Source organism: Carassius gibelio, chromosome B19 (assembly GCF_023724105.1).
Source record: "Carassius gibelio isolate Cgi1373 ecotype wild population from Czech Republic chromosome B19, carGib1.2-hapl.c, whole genome shotgun sequence".
NCBI classification, from domain to species: domain Eukaryota; kingdom Metazoa; phylum Chordata; class Actinopteri; order Cypriniformes; family Cyprinidae; genus Carassius; species Carassius gibelio.
In genome coordinates this window covers 4,670,768-4,692,989 of record NC_068414.1, presented here as the reverse complement: position 1 = coordinate 4,692,989, position 22,222 = coordinate 4,670,768, and the positions used below count along the sequence as shown (strand labels likewise).

Genomic DNA, 22,222 nt, shown 5'->3' with positions numbered 1-22,222 from the left:
GCCGCTTATGAGGAACGACTAACATGGCCTTAAAAACACGACCTCTGCTGCATTGGCCGGGAATCGGACCCGGGTCTCCCGCGTGGCAGGCGAGAATTCTACCACTGAACCACCAATGCTCTATTTCTGCAAGAATTCTACGAATTTATGTGGAAAATGCATCTCTTCAACTGGGTAATATCGACCAATGCTAAAGCTGAACAACTGACAGACAAACTGATCAAGTTCCATGGGTATTTGATGAACTGATATGAGCAAAAGTGTCTCTGAGCAAAGGGGAGTGGGGGAGGTCAATATCAAAAGTGAGAGGCGTTAACTTCTGTGGCCACCAGCTCCCTTAAGAACCACAGGGCACCTCAGCCTCCTGGACTGCACCAGATTTGTCAGTTCTTGCTGGGAGTCATTACCCTGCTCTTCCAACAAGCCACTGTCCAACTGTGACCTTGTAGCGCTGTCTTGGGGATCTTACATTACTTACCTTGCAGTTTATTCCACTTTCATGCAGGTCAGCATTGACCCTGGACATTTTTCTTCTGGTGTTTTTTAGAGACAACAAACAGGTCAGTTTACTCTCATTGGTTTCTTTAAGCATGACCTTTCTTGCCTGCAGCCTTTTTATTGCCTTCAGGAGTTTTTCACAGGTGCATGAGCCATAATTGCTTGTACTTCGTTGAACAAGCATGGAAAAGCATTGTCTAGAGTGCTTCCACTAGTTCCCTGTAAAACACTGATAAGTTGCCCACTTCTAAAGTAGCAAGATACACTGCTTTGCTTCTGCTGGGAATTGAACCTGGGTCTCCTGCGCGGGAAACAACAACTCTGACATTCAGCCACCAGTGAGAGAAGCTGCGCTGTGTTCGTGGCTCTGGGGACAGCTGCCGCTTATGAGGAACGACTAACATGGCCTTAAAAACACGACCTCTGCTGCATTGGCCGGGAATCGGACCCGGGTCTCCCGCGTGGCAGGCGAGAATTCTACCACTGAACCACCAATGCTCTATTTCTGCAAGAATTCTACGAATTTATGTCGAAAATGCATCTCTTCAACTGGGTAATATCGACCAATGCTAAAGCTGAACAACTGACAGACAAACTGATCAAGTTCCATGGGTATTTGATGAACTGATATGAGCAAAAGTGTCTCTGAGCAAAGGGGAGTGGGGGAGGTCAATATCAAAAGTGAGAGGCGTTAACTTCTGTGGCCACCAGCTCCCTTAAGAACCACAGGGCACCTCAGCCTCCTGGACTGCACCAGATTTGTCAGTTCTTGCTGGGAGTCATTACCCTGCTCTTCCAACAAGCCACTGTCCAACTGTGACCTTGTAGCGCTGTCTTGGGGATCTTACATTACTTACCTTGCAGTTTATTCCACTTTCATGCAGGTCAGCATTGACCCTGGACATTTTTCTTCTGGTGTTTTTTAGAGACAACAAACAGGTCAGTTTACTCTCATTGGTTTCTTTAAGCATGACCTTTCTTGCCTGCAGCCTTTTTATTGCCTTCAGGAGTTTTTCACAGGTGCATGAGCCATAATTGCTTGTACTTCGTTGAACAAGCATGGAAAAGCATTGTCTAGAGTGCTTCCACTAGTTCCCTGTAAAACACTGATAAGTTGCCCACTTCTAAAGTAGCAAGATACACTGCTTTGCTTCTGCTGGGAATCGAACCTGGGTCTCCTGCGCGGGAAACAACAACTCTGACATTCAGCCACCAGTGAGAGAAGCTGCGCTGTGTTCGTGGCTCTGGGGACAGCTGCCGCTTATGAGGAACAACTAACATGGCCTTAAAAACACGACCTCTGCTGCATTGGCCGGGAATCGGACCCGGGTCTCCCGCGTGGCAGGCGAGAATTCTACCACTGAACCACCAATGCTCTATTTCTGCAAGAATTCTACGAATTTATGTGGAAAATGCATCTCTTCAACTGGGTAATATCGACCAATGCTAAAGCTGAACAACTGACAGACAAACTGATCAAGTTCCATGGGTATTTGATGAACTGATATGAGCAAAAGTGTCTCTGAGCAAAGGGGAGTGGGGGAGGTCAATATCAAAAGTGAGAGGCGTTAACTTCTGTGGCCACCAGCTCCCTTAAGAACCACAGGGCACCTCAGCCTCCTGGACTGCACCAGATTTGTCAGTTCTTGCTGGGAGTCATTACCCTGCTCTTCCAACAAGCCACTGTCCAACTGTGACCTTGTAGCGCTGTCTTGGGGATCTTACATTACTTACCTTGCAGTTTATTCCACTTTCATGCAGGTCAGCATTGACCCTGGACATTTTTCTTCTGGTGTTTTTTAGAGACAACAAACAGGTCAGTTTACTCTCATTGGTTTCTTTAAGCATGACCTTTCTTGCCTGCAGCCTTTTTATTGCCTTCAGGAGTTTTTCACAGGTGCATGAGCCATAATTGCTTGTACTTCGTTGAACAAGCATGGAAAAGCATTGTCTAGAGTGCTTCCACTAGTTCCCTGTAAAACACTGATAAGTTGCCCACTTCTAAAGTAGCAAGATACACTGCTTTGCTTCTGCTGGGAATTGAACCTGGGTCTCCTGCGCGGGAAACAACAACTCTGACATTCAGCCACCAGTGAGAGAAGCTGCGCTGTGTTCGTGGCTCTGGGGACAGCTGCCGCTTATGAGGAACGACTAACATGGCCTTAAAAACACGACCTCTGCTGCATTGGCCGGGAATCGGACCCGGGTCTCCCGCGTGGCAGGCGAGAATTCTACCACTGAACCACCAATGCTCTATTTCTGCAAGAATTCTACGAATTTATGTCGAAAATGCATCTCTTCAACTGGGTAATATCGACCAATGCTAAAGCTGAACAACTGACAGACAAACTGATCAAGTTCCATGGGTATTTGATGAACTGATATGAGCAAAAGTGTCTCTGAGCAAAGGGGAGTGGGGGAGGTCAATATCAAAAGTGAGAGGCGTTAACTTCTGTGGCCACCAGCTCCCTTAAGAACCACAGGGCACCTCAGCCTCCTGGACTGCACCAGATTTGTCAGTTCTTGCTGGGAGTCATTACCCTGCTCTTCCAACAAGCCACTGTCCAACTGTGACCTTGTAGCGCTGTCTTGGGGATCTTACATTACTTACCTTGCAGTTTATTCCACTTTCATGCAGGTCAGCATTGACCCTGGACATTTTTCTTCTGGTGTTTTTTAGAGACAACAAACAGGTCAGTTTACTCTCATTGGTTTCTTTAAGCATGACCTTTCTTGCCTGCAGCCTTTTTATTGCCTTCAGGAGTTTTTCACAGGTGCATGAGCCATAATTGCTTGTACTTCGTTGAACAAGCATGGAAAAGCATTGTCTAGAGTGCTTCCACTAGTTCCCTGTAAAACACTGATAAGTTGCCCACTTCTAAAGTAGCAAGATACACTGCTTTGCTTCTGCTGGGAATCGAACCTGGGTCTCCTGCGCGGGAAACAACAACTCTGACATTCAGCCACCAGTGAGAGAAGCTGCGCTGTGCTCGTGGCTCTGGGGACAGCTGCCGCTTATGAGGAACGACTAACATGGCCTTAAAAACACGACCTCTGCTGCATTGGCCGGGAATCGGACCCGGGTCTCCCGCGTGGCAGGCGAGAATTCTACCACTGAACCACCAATGCTCTATTTCTGCAAGAATTCTACGAATTTATGTGGAAAATGCATCTCTTCAACTGGGTAATATCGACCAATGCTAAAGCTGAACAACTGACAGACAAACTGATCAAGTTCCATGGGTATTTGATGAACTGATATGAGCAAAAGTGTCTCTGAGCAAAGGGGAGTGGGGGAGGTCAATATCAAAAGTGAGAGGCGTTAACTTCTGTGGCCACCAGCTCCCTTAAGAACCACAGGGCACCTCAGCCTCCTGGACTGCACCAGATTTGTCAGTTCTTGCTGGGAGTCATTACCCTGCTCTTCCAACAAGCCACTGTCCAACTGTGACCTTGTAGCGCTGTCTTGGGGATCTTACATTACTTACCTTGCAGTTTATTCCACTTTCATGCAGGTCAGCATTGACCCTGGACATTTTTCTTCTGGTGTTTTTTAGAGACAACAAACAGGTCAGTTTACTCTCATTGGTTTCTTTAAGCATGACCTTTCTTGCCTGCAGCCTTTTTATTGCCTTCAGGAGTTTTTCACAGGTGCATGAGCCATAATTGCTTGTACTTCGTTGAACAAGCATGGAAAAGCATTGTCTAGAGTGCTTCCACTAGTTCCCTGTAAAACACTGATAAGTTGCCCACTTCTAAAGTAGCAAGATACACTGCTTTGCTTCTGCTGGGAATTGAACCTGGGTCTCCTGCGCGGGAAACAACAACTCTGACATTCAGCCACCAGTGAGAGAAGCTGCGCTGTGTTCGTGGCTCTGGGGACAGCTGCCGCTTATGAGGAATGACTAACATGGCCTTAAAAACACGACCTCTGCTGCATTGGCCGGGAATCGGACCCGGGTCTCCCGCGTGGCAGGCGAGAATTCTACCACTGAACCACCAATGCTCTATTTCTGCAAGAATTCTACGAATTTATGTCGAAAATGCATCTCTTCAACTGGGTAATATCGACCAATGCTAAAGCTGAACAACTGACAGACAAACTGATCAAGTTCCATGGGTATTTGATGAACTGATATGAGCAAAAGTGTCTCTGAGCAAAGGGGAGTGGGGGAGGTCAATATCAAAAGTGAGAGGCGTTAACTTCTGTGGCCACCAGCTCCCTTAAGAACCACAGGGCACCTCAGCCTCCTGGACTGCACCAGATTTGTCAGTTCTTGCTGGGAGTCATTACCCTGCTCTTCCAACAAGCCACTGTCCAACTGTGACCTTGTAGCGCTGTCTTGGGGATCTTACATTACTTACCTTGCAGTTTATTCCACTTTCATGCAGGTCAGCATTGACCCTGGACATTTTTCTTCTGGTGTTTTTTAGAGACAACAAACAGGTCAGTTTACTCTCATTGGTTTCTTTAAGCATGACCTTTCTTGCCTGCAGCCTTTTTATTGCCTTCAGGAGTTTTTCACAGGTGCATGAGCCATAATTGCTTGTACTTCGTTGAACAAGCATGGAAAAGCATTGTCTAGAGTGCTTCCACTAGTTCCCTGTAAAACACTGATAAGTTGCCCACTTCTAAAGTAGCAAGATACACTGCTTTGCTTCTGCTGGGAATTGAACCTGGGTCTCCTGCGCGGGAAACAACAACTCTGACATTCAGCCACCAGTGAGAGAAGCTGCGCTGTGTTCGTGGCTCTGGGGACAGCTGCCGCTTATGAGGAACGACTAACATGGCCTTAAAAACACGACCTCTGCTGCATTGGCCGGGAATCGGACCCGGGTCTCCCGCGTGGCAGGCGAGAATTCTACCACTGAACCACCAATGCTCTATTTCTGCAAGAATTCTACGAATTTATGTCGAAAATGCATCTCTTCAACTGGGTAATATCGACCAATGCTAAAGCTGAACAACTGACAGACAAACTGATCAAGTTCCATGGGTATTTGATGAACTGATATGAGCAAAAGTGTCTCTGAGCAAAGGGGAGTGGGGGAGGTCAATATCAAAAGTGAGAGGCGTTAACTTCTGTGGCCACCAGCTCCCTTAAGAACCACAGGGCACCTCAGCCTCCTGGACTGCACCAGATTTGTCAGTTCTTGCTGGGAGTCATTACCCTGCTCTTCCAACAAGCCACTGTCCAACTGTGACCTTGTAGCGCTGTCTTGGGGATCTTACATTACTTACCTTGCAGTTTATTCCACTTTCATGCAGGTCAGCATTGACCCTGGACATTTTTCTTCTGGTGTTTTTTAGAGACAACAAACAGGTCAGTTTACTCTCATTGGTTTCTTTAAGCATGACCTTTCTTGCCTGCAGCCTTTTTATTGCCTTCAGGAGTTTTTCACAGGTGCATGAGCCATAATTGCTTGTACTTCGTTGAACAAGCATGGAAAAGCATTGTCTAGAGTGCTTCCACTAGTTCCCTGTAAAACACTGATAAGTTGCCCACTTCTAAAGTAGCAAGATACACTGCTTTGCTTCTGCTGGGAATTGAACCTGGGTCTCCTGCGCGGGAAACAACAACTCTGACATTCAGCCACCAGTGAGAGAAGCTGCGCTGTGTTCGTGGCTCTGGGGACAGCTGCCGCTTATGAGGAACGACTAACATGGCCTTAAAAACACGACCTCTGCTGCATTGGCCGGGAATCGGACCCGGGTCTCCCGCGCCGCGGCCTTGAATTGTTTAGCTAAACGGCCCTAAACCGTTTCCCATTCATTCTCAATGGTAGTGCTAAACCACTACGGATGTAATATATTTCGGCCGCTAGCGCTCTCGTGGCGCTCTTCCGGTTTTCGGCACCGCGGGAAGTTTGAATTCGCAGAAGAAGGAGAAGAAGAAAACACACAACAGCGATCGGCTCCGTTGTTAAATTCAACGCATTCTCAAGCGTCTATCAAAGGTAAGATACTTTACGTGATATCAGCTGACGTTTCGTTACCGTTAATGATGAAATCACGTTGGTAAACTTTGCTCGTTTCTAAACGGTTTACTATAGTTCAGCCTAGATAGATTTGTTTGCAAATTATGAATGAACATAGCCATGATTTACGTTTCTGTGTATTGTTTGTCATCATTAACATGTCATCTGTTGATTACAAGTTGAATTATGAATGAAGTAAACATTATTTTCACTTTTGTGATGAGATTACATGTATTCCACAGTTCAAAAATGTTTTCTGACTATGGTTTTACTATAGTAACCATGATTTAGCCATGTTATTTTAGTAGAATCACAACAATAAATGTACTATTGTTGTTATTGAATTGGCATTATATTTACAGGACAGTCATGAGACTTTAAATGAATATCAGTCTGCCAAGAACAGCAAGATTACTATAGTTTTACAATTAAACTGCATACAATCTTACAGGATTTAAAATCTTTTATTTGTGAATATCATACAGTCCCAATGCTTACACACACACAGAGACACACACACACATATATATATATATATATATATATATATAATATTATGTGCTTCAATTTAAGTTTTATTTATGTGTGTGAGTGTGTTTGTTTGTGTCTGTAATATAGTTATAATTATTCCTTTTTTTAATATTGCTATATTGTTGTTGTTCTTTCAGAGAGCACTGCTTCTTCACTGATTGTGTCTTTGCTGTCATCTTTTCCTGGGACCCGAGCAGATCTTCAGTCAGAGACAGGTGAATATTTAACACATTAACAACAAACACACAAGAGTTCCTGCAGGTTTTAAAGTCTTAAAATGTCTTAATTTACCCTTTCACAAATTAATGCCTTAAGAAAGTTTGAAAGGAATGAATCACTTCCTCTGAGTTTTGTCTTGTTTTCCAGTGCAGATATCTTTCAATCAATATGTAATTTATGATGCAAATGTAAAATGAAGTCTTGAAAAATGTAACACTAATTAAATGAGTTTACTAAGGAGCCTCGCACATGACATGCAGGAAAAAATATAAGGCTAAAACGTGTGTATGATTTACTAATTCATTCCCTCAATGTACTAAAACGTGCACTCGATTACTATAGCGTTCCCTCGATTTACTATTGCCAGCAAATGAGTAAAGCATGCACACAATTTATTTATTTTTTTCTTGCGTGTCATGTGCGGGGCTCCTTAGTTTACACTTAAAACAATAAAAAAATATTTGTCAATGATTTACTATAACTTTTCTTTGAATTTAGGTGACTTTTTTTCCCTAAATGGCAGATATTACTTCTTGTTATAATCAAACAATTCTTTCAAACAAGTCTTTGTATTTCATGTAATTTTGTATCTCCAGTAAATTTATCTTTATTTAATAATATTTATGCATGTTCACTGGAAAACAAGGCAGCATGATTTTGCAGCATGATCTGAACGTACAGTAACATATGAAATGTTGTAGTGTCTGGGAGCAGAGGCTTTCAGTGTGTTTCTGTCAAATTAAATTATGAATATCTGTTGGAAGTTGTGTTTTCAAACTCTGAAGTTAATACTACTATCCAGACATTTCCATTTACAGAACATATTTGTGTTTTTCCTCATTTGTTCCTCAAATTTGATTTGCTTGGTTTTAAAAAGGTCTTAACTTCACCTTCATAAACCTGAAGAAACTCTGTTTCCTTACACATTAAACTCAATATTCAGCTTGTTGTAGACCCCACTGGTTCTCTGTCTGTGTCCTCGCTGTCCTCATCTCATGGGTCTCATGTGGAGCCTCACTCTGAATGTTCATGATGCAGAAATTGATCACATGTTTCCCCTCTGTATAGGAGCTACATGTTTGTCACCTCTGCATGTGCTGGCCGTACCTGACCTGTGAAGACTGCTGACAGGGTGTTTGTACTGGACAACGAACGCTGAGCCTATCGACAACGTGCTTAATAAACACCACAGGAAGACATCCTAACAGCACGCTCCATATGACCACAAAACTACACGTCACATTATGTCAAGCACCTGACCACACTGCTGAACACCAGTTCTTCATTAAACACGACTGCAGAGAAGTAAACACCAGGATGTCATTCCAAGACTTTATGGAAATGGAGCACTTTAGACTGAACTGAAGGACACAAAGAAACGGGACTGCAAAAACACGAAAGGCCTGGAGATGAACACGTTGTTCACTTGTGCAGATTTTGTGAAATGGAACTTAGCCAGGATCCAAACAGTCCTCACACACACACACACACACACACACACACACACACACACATACTGGTTTTTGTGGTTTAGCAGTACTCTGATGGCCAAACCAGTTGGATGGTGGTTTAAGGGGACACCCCTTTCCCGGTGTCCTACAGAGATGATAAAACTATCAAAAAATTTGTTTTACTCTGCAGAACACAAATATCACTTTGGATTTTCTTTACACACAATAGAATTGATAATATGACAATATGATATTTTGGTGGTACACAAGGACTGTCACGCCCCTCCTATAATGTTCCCGCCCATAACATAATTGGTATTTATAGGGTCCGATTGATTTATGAGGACACTCGTTTTACAATACACAAAACATGTCCATTCTCTGGATTACAGGGACCAATGTGTTTTACAGGTACGTGACCCCATACACAACACACAGACATGTCCCTATGCTGCATTACGAAGACTGAGGTGGTTAAAGAGTACAGGATCTTTAACACAATACACAACATTACAGACACCAATGTGTTTTAGAAGTACTTTAATAATGACTTAAATTTGTGAAATAAAAATAAACATGTTGTCAAATTCGCCAATTAATTAAACGGGTAATCTTAAAAAAAAAAAAAAAGGAATGCCACACAAAACAAACATCAAATAATTAAGTGTAATTCACCAACTAAAAAAAAAAAAAAAAAAAAAAAAAAAAAAACTATAAATCAAATCAAAAGGCAATCCTCATGTTGTAAGTACCTCACTAAACACACAGTGTACATGAGATTAACTCTCTGAGCACACAATACATGCTGCAGATGTGTAGAGAAACAGATTTATCTGTAAAGGAATGGTTTTCTTCCAGAATGAAAACTGTCATCATGTACTCACCCTCCACTTGATCCAGCCCTGCATCAGTTTCTTTCTTCTGTTGAACACAAAACAAGATCTGTTAGTTTATGAACAGTTGATGGGCACCGTTAACTTCTATAGTACGAAGAAAAAAAAATAAATACTATGAAAGTCAATGATGCCCATTAACTGTTCAGATACTAACAGATCTTGTTTTGTGTTCAACAGAAGAAAGAAACTGATGCAGGTCTGGATCAAGTGGAGGGTTAGTACATGATGACAGTTTTCATTCTGGAAGTTAAATTCTCTTTAAGGGACAGGTCATCCAAAAATCAATGAGAAATTGACACAATTTTGTAATTTTTGACAAACTAACAGTCACCCTCGATTTCTACAAGGAGATATTCGTATGAATTGCTGGCATAACAGTATTGCACTATGGGAAATAAAAACAACAGCCAAAGTGCTAATGTTAATTGAATGGCATCAAGAACACACAAAATGTACTGTAACATCACTTGCTTTGGGTTTTCCTTTTTAAGCTAATTCCTCGATTTCTTACAAAATCCCTTATGTTCTGTGCACTGCGTCTCACCAAAACAGGATCCTCAGCAGATTTACACTGCTGGCATTCAGTCAGTGTGGCCAGTTTTCCTTTAGCTATGTGGCCCTTAAAATGTTTCATTACAGCTGTAACTTCAGCATTTGACCAGGACACCTTCTGCCCTCTCCGTGGGTTTTCAGTTTCTGCCTCACTCTCACTCTCTGTACAGAAGAATACACACTTTAGTGAGTTCTAACTCTACGAGAGCTCATGTGCTTTGCAACATTGATGGTGCCATTGCAATTTAAACCTCTTGTACCTTCAGGAAGTTCAGTGGTGCTCTCAATGGGCATCTTCTGAACACCTGCAGACAATCAGTCATTAAAAAAATAAATAAATAAAAAATAAATAAATAATATATATATATTTTAGTAATATCCTGTTATAAATGCTGGACTAATATAATACAAGGTAACACTTTATAATAGGGAACACTATTAACTACAACTTTTCCCTCAAATTCCTAATTTTCTGCTTATTAAAAGTAAATAAGATAGTTGTTACATTACGGTATTGGGTAGGATTAGGGATGTAGAATAAGGTCATGTAAAATAAGCTATTAATAAGTGCTTACTTCTACTACCACCACCACTACTACTACTACTACTACTACTACTACGCACACTAATAAGAAACTACAGCGGTGTGAAAAAGTGTTGGTTCCTTATTTTTTTGCATGTTTATCACACTTTAATGTTTCGGATCATCAAACAAATGTAAATATAAGTCAAAGAAAACCAATGAACACAACATGCAGTTTTTAAATGAAGGTTTTTATTATTAAGGGAAAACAAAAACCAAAACTACATTACCCTGTGTGAAAAATGTTTGCCCCTACACCTAATAATCGGTTTGGCTACCCTTAGCAGCAACAACTGCAATCAAGTGTTTGCGATAACTTCCAATTAAATGTAAAGTCTGTTACAGCGCTGTGGATGAATTTTGGTCCACTCATCTAAGCAGAATTGTAATTCAGCCACATTGGAGGGTTTTCAAGCATGGACAACTTTTTAAAGTCACGCCACAGCATCTCAATAGGATTCAGGTCAGGACTTTGACCAGAACACTCTTACATTTTGTTTTTCTTCAGCCATTCAAAGGTGGACTTGCTGGTGTGTTTTGGATCATTATCCTGCTGCAGAACCCAAGTTTGCTTGAGCTTGAGGTCACAACAGATGGCCAGATATTCTCCTTCAGGATTTTTTGGTAAACAGCAGATTTCTCCATTTATCACAGTAAGTTTTCCAGGTCCAGAAGCAGACCATGACACTACCACCACCATATGCAGCAGCTAGAGTCCTTATGAGGTCAAGAAAATATGATCATATTACCCCAATTCTACAGTCTCTGCACTGGCTACCTATTAAGTTCCGTATCAGTTACAAATTATCATTACTTACCTATAAGGCCCTAAATGGTTTAGCTCCTGCGTACCTAACTAGCCTTCTACCACGCTACAACCCATCATGCTCCCTAAGGTCACAAAACGCTGGACTTTTGGTAGTTCCTAGGATAGCAAAGTCCACTAAAGGAGGTAGAGCTTTCTCACATTTGGCTCCCAAACTCTGGAATAGCCTTCCTGATAATGTCCGGGGTTCAGACACACTCTATGTTTAAATCTAGATTAAAAACATATTTTTCAATTAGCAATAATGCATCTCATAATTTGTGACTGCAGTTGTATCTGATCAAATTTAGCTTGGGTTAAACTAATTAATTGTACTTGGTTGGAACAGCAGCTATGCTAATGATGTCTCTATTTGTTTCTCTGTTTCTGCTGGATCTTCATCCCGTGGTAACTAGGATTTACACAAGCTCCAGTCTGGATCCAGAACACCTGAGAAGAGATGATGCTGACCCTCAGAGGAACTCAGATGATGTTAACACTGAACCAACATACAGAACTAACAAATATTGCTGCTTACTATGCAATCACATTATAATTGCTGTTAATAGTTTTCATCGTCTGGTTGATTATGTCTGATTCCTGTCATATGCACATAAACTGACAGTCACCACTTATAAGCTACTACTAAATAGTGTACAAACTTAATTTTATGTGAAGTTGCTTTGCAATGATTTGTATCGTAAAAAAACACTAATCAAATAAACTTTTTACTTTTTTTAGTTTGTGAAAAATGGCTCTCACTGTGGTTCATTGGAGTCCCAAAACTGTATAACCTTTTCCAGATTGATAGATCTCAATTACTTTCTTTATCATTTGTGTCTGCATATTTTTGAATGTCGACATGATGTCTAGTTTTTTGAGGATCTTTTGGTCTACTTCACTTTTTATCAGACAGGTCCTATTTAAGAGATTTCTTAACTGTGAAGAGGTGTGGCTGGAGAAACTGAACTCAGGTGTGATAAACCAGTTTCAAAGGTGGGGGGGGGGGGGGCACTTCTGAACAAAGGGCAATGCAGTTTTGGATTTTGTTTTCCCTTAATAATAAAAACCTTCATTTAAAAACTGCATGTGTTTACTTTTAAATTTGTTACCTTTGACTAATATTTAAATTTGTTTGATAATCTGAAACATTAGTGTGACAAACATGCAAAAAAATAAGAAATCAGGAAGGGGGCCAACACTCAAACCACTGTAGTTTAGAGACCCTAAAATAAAGTGTTACCCAATATAATTTTTGACTTTGATGATTTAAAAATAAAAAAAACTTAGCTGACACATACCAGCATTACTGGAGTTTCCCGCAGCTCCAGCAAGAGCCTCATCATCAGATTCACTTTCTTCAGAATCACTGTCATCAGAATCCGTCATGATGATCTCATCTTCAATGAAAAATAAAACTCAGAACATGAAAAACATCTGCATTCAGAAGTGAAATAACACAATCACACACCATTTATAAACCATTCCTAATGACAACGAACACAAGACATATTTCAGAGATTACTTTTCTTAAACCTCCCTGTGAGTTTAAAAGACCCGCTGTGCTAAACATGCTAGGATGGACGTACCTTCAATCTCAATGTCATCAAGGGATTTGCCTTGAAGATTAGGAAGGCAGCCCTTTTCCATGGCTAACAGTAGCTTTGATATTTTAGCAAGCTGAGTAGTGGCTTCTGGCAGTCTGTAATAGTCACGGTGGACACGGATGTCATGCCCTAAGAAATCAGCAACCTGATCTAACTCGTTGTTTTTCAGGTTTAGGATTTGAGAGAGTGTAGCCACGTGCTTGCGAAGATGAGTGGATCTGAGAAATTCTGGATTTTGAGCTCCACATTCCCTTGCATATACCCTCAGAGAGTCCTGGCCTCTGTAGTAACTCAGGCAGTTTGGCCGAGCAAACAAGAAAGTATTAGTGTCTAGCACTCCACATGTACCTCTCCTGCTGACCAGTAGCATCAGGGCATCGACCATATCAGGAGAGAGAAGAACCGCAACCTTTCTTCCCCTCTTCCCCCTGATCTCAACTCGACTGAAATGGCTGCAGAGTTTCTGCTCAAACTTGCTCAGGCCCATCGCTACATCTTCATGGAGAGAAGTGCCGTCCCTTTCATTGAAAGCCTTCAGCGGCATTTTAGAGACCTCTCCTGCACGTCTGCGGTTGAAAACAATGATTCTGGTGAGGGTTGCTTTGGCCAGTTCCGCATAGCTTTGAGGAGATGCCGTCTCTTGTAGTTTCTGAAAAGCAGTATCTGCAGTCTTCTCAAGGAGCTGATGAAGAGACTGGACATCCTGGGTGAAGGGAAGTGTTGATGGCTTGTTAAATTTGGCCTCATTCAGTGTCACCAAAGCAGTGTGTGAGATCATCTCAGACCACTTTGAGGAGTAGAGCTTTTTGAAGGTCTCTGTTGATGAGATCAATTCCTTGTCTTCAGACATCAGTGCTCGGCACTGAATGATTTCACAAATCTTATTCAACGAATGCCCCAGTTTCAGGGCAAGGCTTGGGCTTTGGTAGCAGTGGCTCTCAGCATCATAGCCAGACACCATTTGAACCGCTCGAATAAGTCTATGAAAATTGGCAGGTTTCAGAGCTTCTTCAAGACTGTACACAGAAAACTGTCTACGCAAAGTCAGCAACAATCTTCCAACTTCACGGAGTTTTTGTCGAATATACTCACATTTGGTAGGGTCATGACCATGTTTGTTAAAAAACGACTGTGCAAGCTGAAGAATACTCAGGTCATTTTTGACCACAGCGGAAATGTCATCCTGCTTCATCACACCTAAGAGTTTCCAAACTCCTTGTGATATGTGCTGACTGAATGAAGACTCTGCCATAGATGCCAGGCCCAAGACTCTCCTCCTCCCTTGCTCTTCACTGTCAGCTGCTGGTTTTGAGGGACATCTTTTTAAATGACGCCACAGATCTCTCCGTACAAACAACCCTTTGCAGTACATGCAATGCAAAAACTGCTTTGAATCACACTTTCTTTTTGGTGCTCGTTTTATTTTAAGAGCCCCCTCTCCAGACTGTAAAACATCAGTGTTATGCTGAAAGTTGCCCTTGTTCCTGAGCTTTTGCAGCATTGCTTTACGTTCTTTTGAGTGAACTGGGAGTGACAAAGCCTGAACAACTTCAACTTCAGCCATATGAGTTTTCAAATGGCGCGCTAACTTGGACTGAGGTTTCCCACAATAATTCTTCCTATTTGCTGAACAGGAGATTTTTTGTGACTGCACACAATGATCACCTCCAGCCATGCTGCGTTCCCTCTCTTCTCTCAATGTTACTGTGCTTTTTGAATCCAAAAGCGTACTATTGTGTGATTGAGGTGATGACATAAGCACATCTGTTGACCTGCATACCACTGAGTCTTGCTTTCTGGGAAAGTCTGATTCACTGTCTGTCTCAAAATCAGTAAACTGCTCCTCATGACACATTAAATCAGACTCATCATACACACTTGCTGCTTCCATGACCTTCAGGACTCCTTTTCCATTGCCCTTAGACACATTCAGGGTAGTTACATCTGATCTCAGATGTTCACTAAACTTAGATGATGCAGCTTCCTGTATATCTAAGAGTTTAGCTTGGTCGTAACGTGCTGGTCTTGTTGTCAACTCATCTGAACTGTCTGACTGATGGTCTGACTCTGACTGAGGTATGTAATCCTCATCTGACAGCTCATCTTCCTCTGAACTTACTTCCTATTGTCAAAATATTTATGATTAATTTACAGCACCGATAACTCAAAAATATGGAACAAATGTATCAAATCAAATATTTTCTTACACACGATGACCGTCTTCCATCCCATTCATGAAGCTTCAGATAGCAGGACTTATGCCAAAAACTGGAGCACACTATAAAAGAAATGTCACATGTCAGGACACGTTCAACCGCTAACACGAGATTCTATGCCTAAACGTAGAATAAGGTGAAAACAATGTAACACTCCTATTATTATTAATGGTATTACATATCTGTGCATTAGCAATGGTCTGAAATCTCCTTCTCTCCTACTGCCAAACTCAACAGTTATACCATTTTGAACTGACTTCATAACGTTGATTAGTGATACTAAAATGATAAAAATAGAAATGTCATGATGTATAGAGTACAAATGACCATACTAACATTTACATCTCAGGCCAATCCACTTGAGAGCTGCAACAGGTCCCACACATTCAGCACATTTATCCATGCTTGATATTGCTGAAGTGACCACAACATGTCTGCAGACCTGTGAAGAAAAAAACATCAGTGAGTGTTAAATTAAAGCAACAAAGAAAGATTCTAAAACATACATGTGATACTACATTACGAGCTGCATTGTCTTTCAATAATAATTTAATGAATTTTTAATGACAGGGAAGTTGTGGTCATTTAGTTAATAAGATCACTTACAATCATTAAAAACATTTACGTTACAGACCTTAAAAGGTACTGGTCAATATATTACTACAAATCTACATTTAGAGCGGTCCTGGAGGGCCGGTGTAAACTCTGCAGGACCCCTACCCTCCAGGACCGAGTCTGGACACCCCGATTCAGACATCGACTAATATTACTGAAAGTGAAAACAGGTCACTAAATACATGCATTTAGTAACAGCAAAGTGTACAGTTCATGCAGACATGGACTTCAGAGCAATCACTGTTGCACTGAAATAACAGTTCATCCGAAACATGTGAATACCTCCTTAACTCCTTCAACTGGGGCACAAAAGCTCTGCTCCTCATTCAACACATGCTCTTTGACAGGTGACATCTGAAAACAATGAAAAAAAGCAAGACTTATGTAGAGATGATTTCTTGCAACATCAATCTAACATTTCATAAAATATGCAATGCACATTTAATTACCTTCTCAACACAGTCCTGATCATCCAATAGTAACTGGTCCTTCTTCAGAGTCACCTGAAATTAAGGAAACAGAAATAAAAAATAAATAAACATTCTACTGCAGACAAAGGATTCAGGGACTGTACAAATTGATAATTAATTACCTTTTCCAGTCCTTCAGAGGCTGCACAGATACTGGAGTCCAACACTGACTGATCACTGACAACTTTCAGCTGAAAACATGAAATCAAAAAATTAAATTAAAATAAAATAATTATGTTATAAATGAGTTACCAAAGCAAAATAAATAAATACAGTTGTGTTCAAAATTATTCAACCACCTAGAGACTGCAGTACTTTACAAATACAAGCTTTTCTGAAGATCCAGGATATAATATATCTATAACAGTTCACTTGAATATTAAAAGTGATATTGTCAATATATAATGTAATACATTTGAGTTATAAGATTTTTTTAATAATACTGCTATGTCATAGTTATTCAACCCCTATTCAACATTGCTGTTTTGAAATCACTTATTTGCATGGTGGAGAATGTAACAGTCTCAAAACACAATTAAGCTTTTAGAAACTCTATTAAAAACAGAATTAGCTTGAGCCGTTACACATACAGTTAGCCCATGCATGTGTTGAAGTTAAGTAGCAAAAATATCAAAAGAGATCTCACACAAGCAAAATTGAAGAAATATTGTATTACTTTAGAAAGGCTAAGGCTATATGAAGATTTCCAAGACATTGAAAGTTCCTAGAGACACAGCTCTCAGCCTTATTTCTTAGCTTAAAGTGTGTTTTACCAGAAAATCTTTGAGGTTGTGGAAGAAAAAGCACAATATCATAAAATGTTTAATCAGAGCAACTGAGAAAAATCTGCAATGTACAGCCAAAGACTTGCAAGATGACCCGATGAAAGGAGGAAAACCATTTCAAAGCAGTGTGTAAGAAGATCACTAGACAAGTATTGCCTTCATGTGGAGACATCTTGTAGAATACCACTCTTGATCAAGAAGAACAAAAGGCAGACTTGAACTAACTAAAGTTCATTTGTGTAGACTTGTGGAGCTCATGAGGAATGTTTTATGGAGGGATGTGACCAAACTGGAACTTTTTGGACCTGTGGATCAGCGGTATGTCTGCTGCAAAACAGGCAAAACTCATAAGCAGAAGAACACCATCTCTATCGTCAAACTTGGAGGTGGATCAGTCCTGTTATGGGGTTTCTTTACTGCAGAAGGAAGTGGAAATCATGACTGTATGAAGGAGATCATGGATTCTTTAAAGTGTCAGGCCATTTTGACAAGAATTGTGATGCCTTTGGTGCAAAGACTGAAGCTGATGATCAATGGACTTCCCTGCAGGACAGTCATCCCAGAGTACACATCCAAATCTACTACTGCTTGGTTCAGGGATCAGTCATAGAATGTTCTTGAGTGACCTGTTCAGTCTCCAGGCTTAATTCTCATTTCATATATCTGGTTGAATTTGAAGAAAGCAGTGGCAATGTGAAAACCAAAGATTATCAGTGATCTGAAAGCTTTTTCAGGTGTGGAATGGGCCAAACTGTAGTAGAGAGGTGACAGAAGCTTCTAAACACTTACAGACAGTGTTTATTGGTGATTTTAAAGAATAAAAGATTCTGCACAAAGGGGGTTGAATAATTTTGAACATGAATGTTTAGAGCCAATTCGAATTTTATCATGATTCATCAATTTTCCATTCTCAGAATCACTCAAAAGTGTATTAACAAACTTTCTCTAATACTTTACTGATGCCTTCGTTAAATTGATTTCATAAAATGTTATCCTCCACAGCAAATTGTCTTGCAAGTCAAGGGGGTTGAATAATTTTGAACACAACTGTAAATAAATCAAAAAATATAATAAAATAATAAATTAAAACGATAAAATAACAATAAAATAAAATCACTCAATCAATTGCAGTACCTTCTCTACGTCTGTGTCTTCTGACTGGGACAGAGTGTTGACTTCAAGAGTGGACGGTTCAACCACACTAAGAGTCTAGAAAAGAACATCAAATTAGTCATCTGTGACAATAAATGAGCACATAAAATACTGATATAAAACAAATTTTATAATCTTGCTTATATTTTATCAATGTGAATTAAAAGTAAGATTACAATATTTCAGATCAATATTTCAATTTTCAAGTGTTACCCAAGTTAATGTTCATGATTTTGTATGTATTACCTTACATGCTTATTTATATATATATATATATATATATATATATATATATATATATATATATATATTCCAGTATTTCAGGTGGTGTGTGTGTGTGTTTACACCTGTGTTACAAGGACCCTGTTTTATGAGGACCGTCATAAGAACATAGTCTTGACATAGTCTTGATGTCACATTGTGTGTGTGTGTTTAGACCCGTGTTATGAGGACCCCGTTTTATGAGGACCATCATAAGAACATGGTCTTGATGTTTGACCGAAGAATCTCAGTGTGTCGTTTGTTTGACAAAAGCCTGGTATTTGAAGACCCTAGGTATCACCATGACATTGGGCTGCGTGGATGTGAAATATTAGGCTAAATATGGATCATTCACATCCCATTGTGGCCATATGATATTGAAAATGTCTAATTGTTATATTTAGATTAAGTATCTTGCAATAGGAGTTGGTAAAAAGTCAGTTTTATTTAATCACCATATATTTTTAAATGATAACTGAGTAGAATCAGTGTCTAAAGAACCTAAAGAACTCTGAACAAGTCACAGCAGCTATAAAGGTATCCAAGAAGTTCTTGAAATAATTGTGTTTGTCCTTAAAAGAATGGAACAGATTACATTCTCTCTTAGAAAAAAGTCTTGACTTGACTGGGACTCTTCAGTACAGTCAAGACCAAGTTCTTATGATGGTCCTCATAAAACAGGGTCCTCGTAACACAGGTGTAAACACACACACACACAAGACTATGTTCTTATGACGGTCCTCATAAAACAGGGTCCTCGTAACACAGGTGTAAACACACACACACACAAGACTATGTTCTTATGACGGTCCTCATAAAACAGGGTCCTCGTAACACAGGTGTAAACACACACACACACAAGACTATGTTCTTATGACGGTCCTCATAAAACAGGGTCCTCGTAACACAGGTGTAAACACACACACACACAAGACTATGTTCTTATGATGGTCCTCATAAAACAGGGTCCTAGTAACACAGGTGTAAACACACACACACAACCACAAGACTATGTTCTTATGATGGTCCTCATAAAACAAGGTCCTCGTAACACAGGTGTAAACACACACACACAATGTGACATCAAGACCATGTTAAGACTATGTTCTTATGATGGTCCTCATGAAACAGGTGTAAACATACACACATCCTGACATACTGGAATGTACATGCATGTAATGTAAAAAATAAAAAGTTACTAACATTAACTTAGGTAACAACTGATGTTTAATACCTTTACTTTACTATAATCCAATAAGTCAGAATGGACAGTATAGAGGTGGCAGTACCGTGCATCTCCATGGCCACTCAGAATCACCATAATCATATGTGATCTCTTCACCAGGACAGATGCTCCTTGTGGCAAATAAACATAAGTGAGGTTTTCCATCCACACGAATCGTCTTCATCCTGCTGTTTGGGTTAATATGGTCATCGTTTACAAGCCGCCCAAGAGAACCGTCATCTCGGGCTGCATCGACACTAAACAAGAGACAGACAATATCAGCACTGAAACCTTAGGACCAGCAGATGTCATATTCTGTGATCACCAATCATTTAACACTCATCACCAAGCTTTGAAAACACATGACTGATAATTATAGCTAGGGATGCACGATATTGGATTTTGGCCGATATTCGATATGCCGATATTTTCAAAATAATTTTGGCCGATGTCGATACCGATATCGATATATATACAAATATATACTGATATATTTAAACTTTAATTTTACTGAAGAGAAATCCATGTATCTCTTCTGTACTGATTCTACCATACATTTATTATTTTACAAATGTAGACAGACATTCACATCTGAAAAACAGGTCAATTATTTCACTTGGAGAATATCGGTTTGGCTCATCGGCAGAAATATTCATATCGGCCGATACCGATAATGGTCATTTTAAGCTTTTATCGGCCGATACCGATATTGTGCCGATATTATCGTGCATCCCTAATTATAGCAAAATATGACCTCTAATCATTGACATTTCCACTGACACATTTTGAATCATGTAAATTAATTACCAGTTAACATGTAGATCAAACACGTGTACATACCAGAGGAGTTTTCCATTGTAGCGAAACTCAAACATGAAAACTTTAAGTGCATGGTGATATATTCTTTGCCTCCGCTCACATTCTTCTTTGCTGATGAGGTCTCCTCTGTATTCCAGCAGGAAATCTCCTTTCTCAAAGTCAGTACAGCTGAACACACCCCTCCCTAAACAACAACAGAGAGGTGAAACCATCACGAGAACCACACGTCATCAACCGGAGACAGATTTAGTACACGAGTCACTTTAAATGCATAGAAAGAAAATTCTGTCATCATTTACAAACCATCAAAAGGTTAGTAATGTCTTATTTTGCCCAACAAAAGATATACAGGACTGAGACAACCTAATGGTGACTATATGATGACAAAATCTTCACTTTTGGGTGAACTATACCTTTAATTTGGCTCAATCAATTAATTTACCTCACCTTTAAGATGACTGATGAACCTGCCCTCGAGTCCATTCTTGTCTTTCTGTTCAAGTGAAAACTGTATGGCCTCCTCCACGGGCTTCAGCTTTCTCCTTCGCCTCACACCTTCAGCCATCCTATGTGTCTGCTTTAATAACAATAAGAACTGTTGGACAGAATATATGTTGAATATGATGTATTCTGAGCATATGCTGAATATACTATTTTGACTGGTTATCTTTGTAAAAGTGCTTTGACACAATATGCATTCTACAAAGCACACTACAAATAAAGGTGACTTTAACTATTATATGCAGTACATATTGGGAAGTGAAAAGAGCACATCTCTGAGTTTATTAATTAAACCAAGCTGAACAGTAATAATAGTAAACAGAACTGCCCCTCCCCTTCAGACTGTAGCCATGACAACAGATTATTATGATGGCTAGACTGTTCTATTACTTTTACAGTTATACTGTGAACGAAAAGAATGTAAACTGACAAGCACTGCTGAGTCTCGTCTGATGTTACTCTTAATAGATGAGACTTACAGTAATCACGCTAGTGCCATTAGCATCACGCGCTAGCTGCTTTCTAAAGAGCACTGAAGACACTCACGAACAAGCCAAACTGAGCCACAAGCTCTCAGAGAAACGGTTTAACAGCAGTATTACTAACCTTTCATATAATAGTTGTTTCCAACAGCTTCACACCACAGATGTCTTCGCTTCAGGTGCACAGATTGTGTCCGGTCCAAACAGGAAGTTACAAACAGTCACACTTGCCTCGCTGATTAAAGCACGTGTACACGGGATTTATAATAATAATAATAATAATAATAATAATAATAATAATAATAATAATAATTATTATTATTATATATTTAAATAACCATCTATGAAACGTTACATTAATAGCGTTACATTAATTTACAGATATTAAACCGAGTAATTACAGCTTTGATGTCACATTCATACTTTATATGATGATATTTAAGGAACATGTTTAATTGCACGATCAGTATGCATTTATATAATTAAATACAATCGATAAATTATTACAAAAAATGTTTAAATAATTACCAAACTGCATTAACTTACTTGTACGGCGCTATTAGCGGCAGAATGTA

General features: G+C 39.9%; 2 protein-coding genes across 3 annotated transcripts; both read right to left on the bottom strand.

Moving 5' to 3' along the window:
- Positions 1 to 9,895: 9,895 nt before the first annotated feature.
- Positions 9,896 to 14,720, bottom strand: LOC127979059 (uncharacterized). 2 transcript variants are annotated; one of them, XR_008158704.1, is made up of 3 exons: positions 12,816 to 14,720; positions 10,387 to 10,431; positions 9,896 to 10,288 (listed from the first exon to the last, which is right to left on the bottom strand). XR_008158704.1 is itself a non-coding variant. In XM_052584180.1 (3 exons), the coding sequence occupies exons 1-3, from the start codon at positions 12,901 to 12,903 to the stop codon at positions 10,038 to 10,040; spliced, it is 384 nt and encodes a 127-aa protein (XP_052440140.1). In that variant the 5' UTR covers positions 12,904 to 13,728; the 3' UTR covers positions 9,896 to 10,037. The 2 variants fall into 2 exon arrangements, 1 of the variants encoding a protein (XP_052440140.1); XM_052584180.1 differs by having other exon boundaries at positions 12,816 to 13,728.
- Positions 14,706 to 21,350, bottom strand: LOC127979569 (uncharacterized). Its single transcript, XM_052585105.1, has 11 exons — positions 21,112 to 21,350; positions 20,686 to 20,848; positions 19,910 to 20,102; positions 18,342 to 18,416; positions 16,545 to 16,613; positions 16,402 to 16,455; positions 16,235 to 16,306; positions 15,674 to 15,779; positions 15,329 to 15,399; positions 14,902 to 15,243; positions 14,706 to 14,747 (listed from the first exon to the last, which is right to left on the bottom strand). The coding sequence occupies exons 1-11, from the start codon at positions 21,227 to 21,229 to the stop codon at positions 14,706 to 14,708; spliced, it is 1,305 nt and encodes a 434-aa protein (XP_052441065.1). The 5' UTR covers positions 21,230 to 21,350.
- Positions 21,351 to 22,222: the final 872 nt, after the last annotated feature.

Coding starts and splice junctions, on each gene's coding strand:
- LOC127979059 (XM_052584180.1), bottom strand. CDS start 12,903: ATGACGGATTCTGATGACAGTGATTCTGAAGAAAGTGAATCTGATGAT. Junction 10,432..12,815: donor GGGAAACTCCAGTAATGCTG/GTATGTGTCAGC, acceptor GATTGTCTGCAG/GTGTTCAGAAGATGCCCATT. Junction 10,289..10,386: donor CACCACTGAACTTCCTGAAG/GTACAAGAGGTT, acceptor TCTTCTGTACAG/AGAGTGAGAGTGAGGCAGAA.
- LOC127979569 (XM_052585105.1), bottom strand. CDS start 21,229: ATGGCTGAAGGTGTGAGGCGAAGGAGAAAGCTGAAGCCCGTGGAGGAG. Junction 18,417..19,909: donor AGTGGCCATGGAGATGCACG/GTACTGCCACCT, acceptor GTTCTTTTCTAG/ACTCTTAGTGTGGTTGAACC. Junction 15,400..15,673: donor GATTGGCCTGAGATGTAAAT/GTTAGTATGGTC, acceptor TTTCTTTTATAG/TGTGCTCCAGTTTTTGGCAT.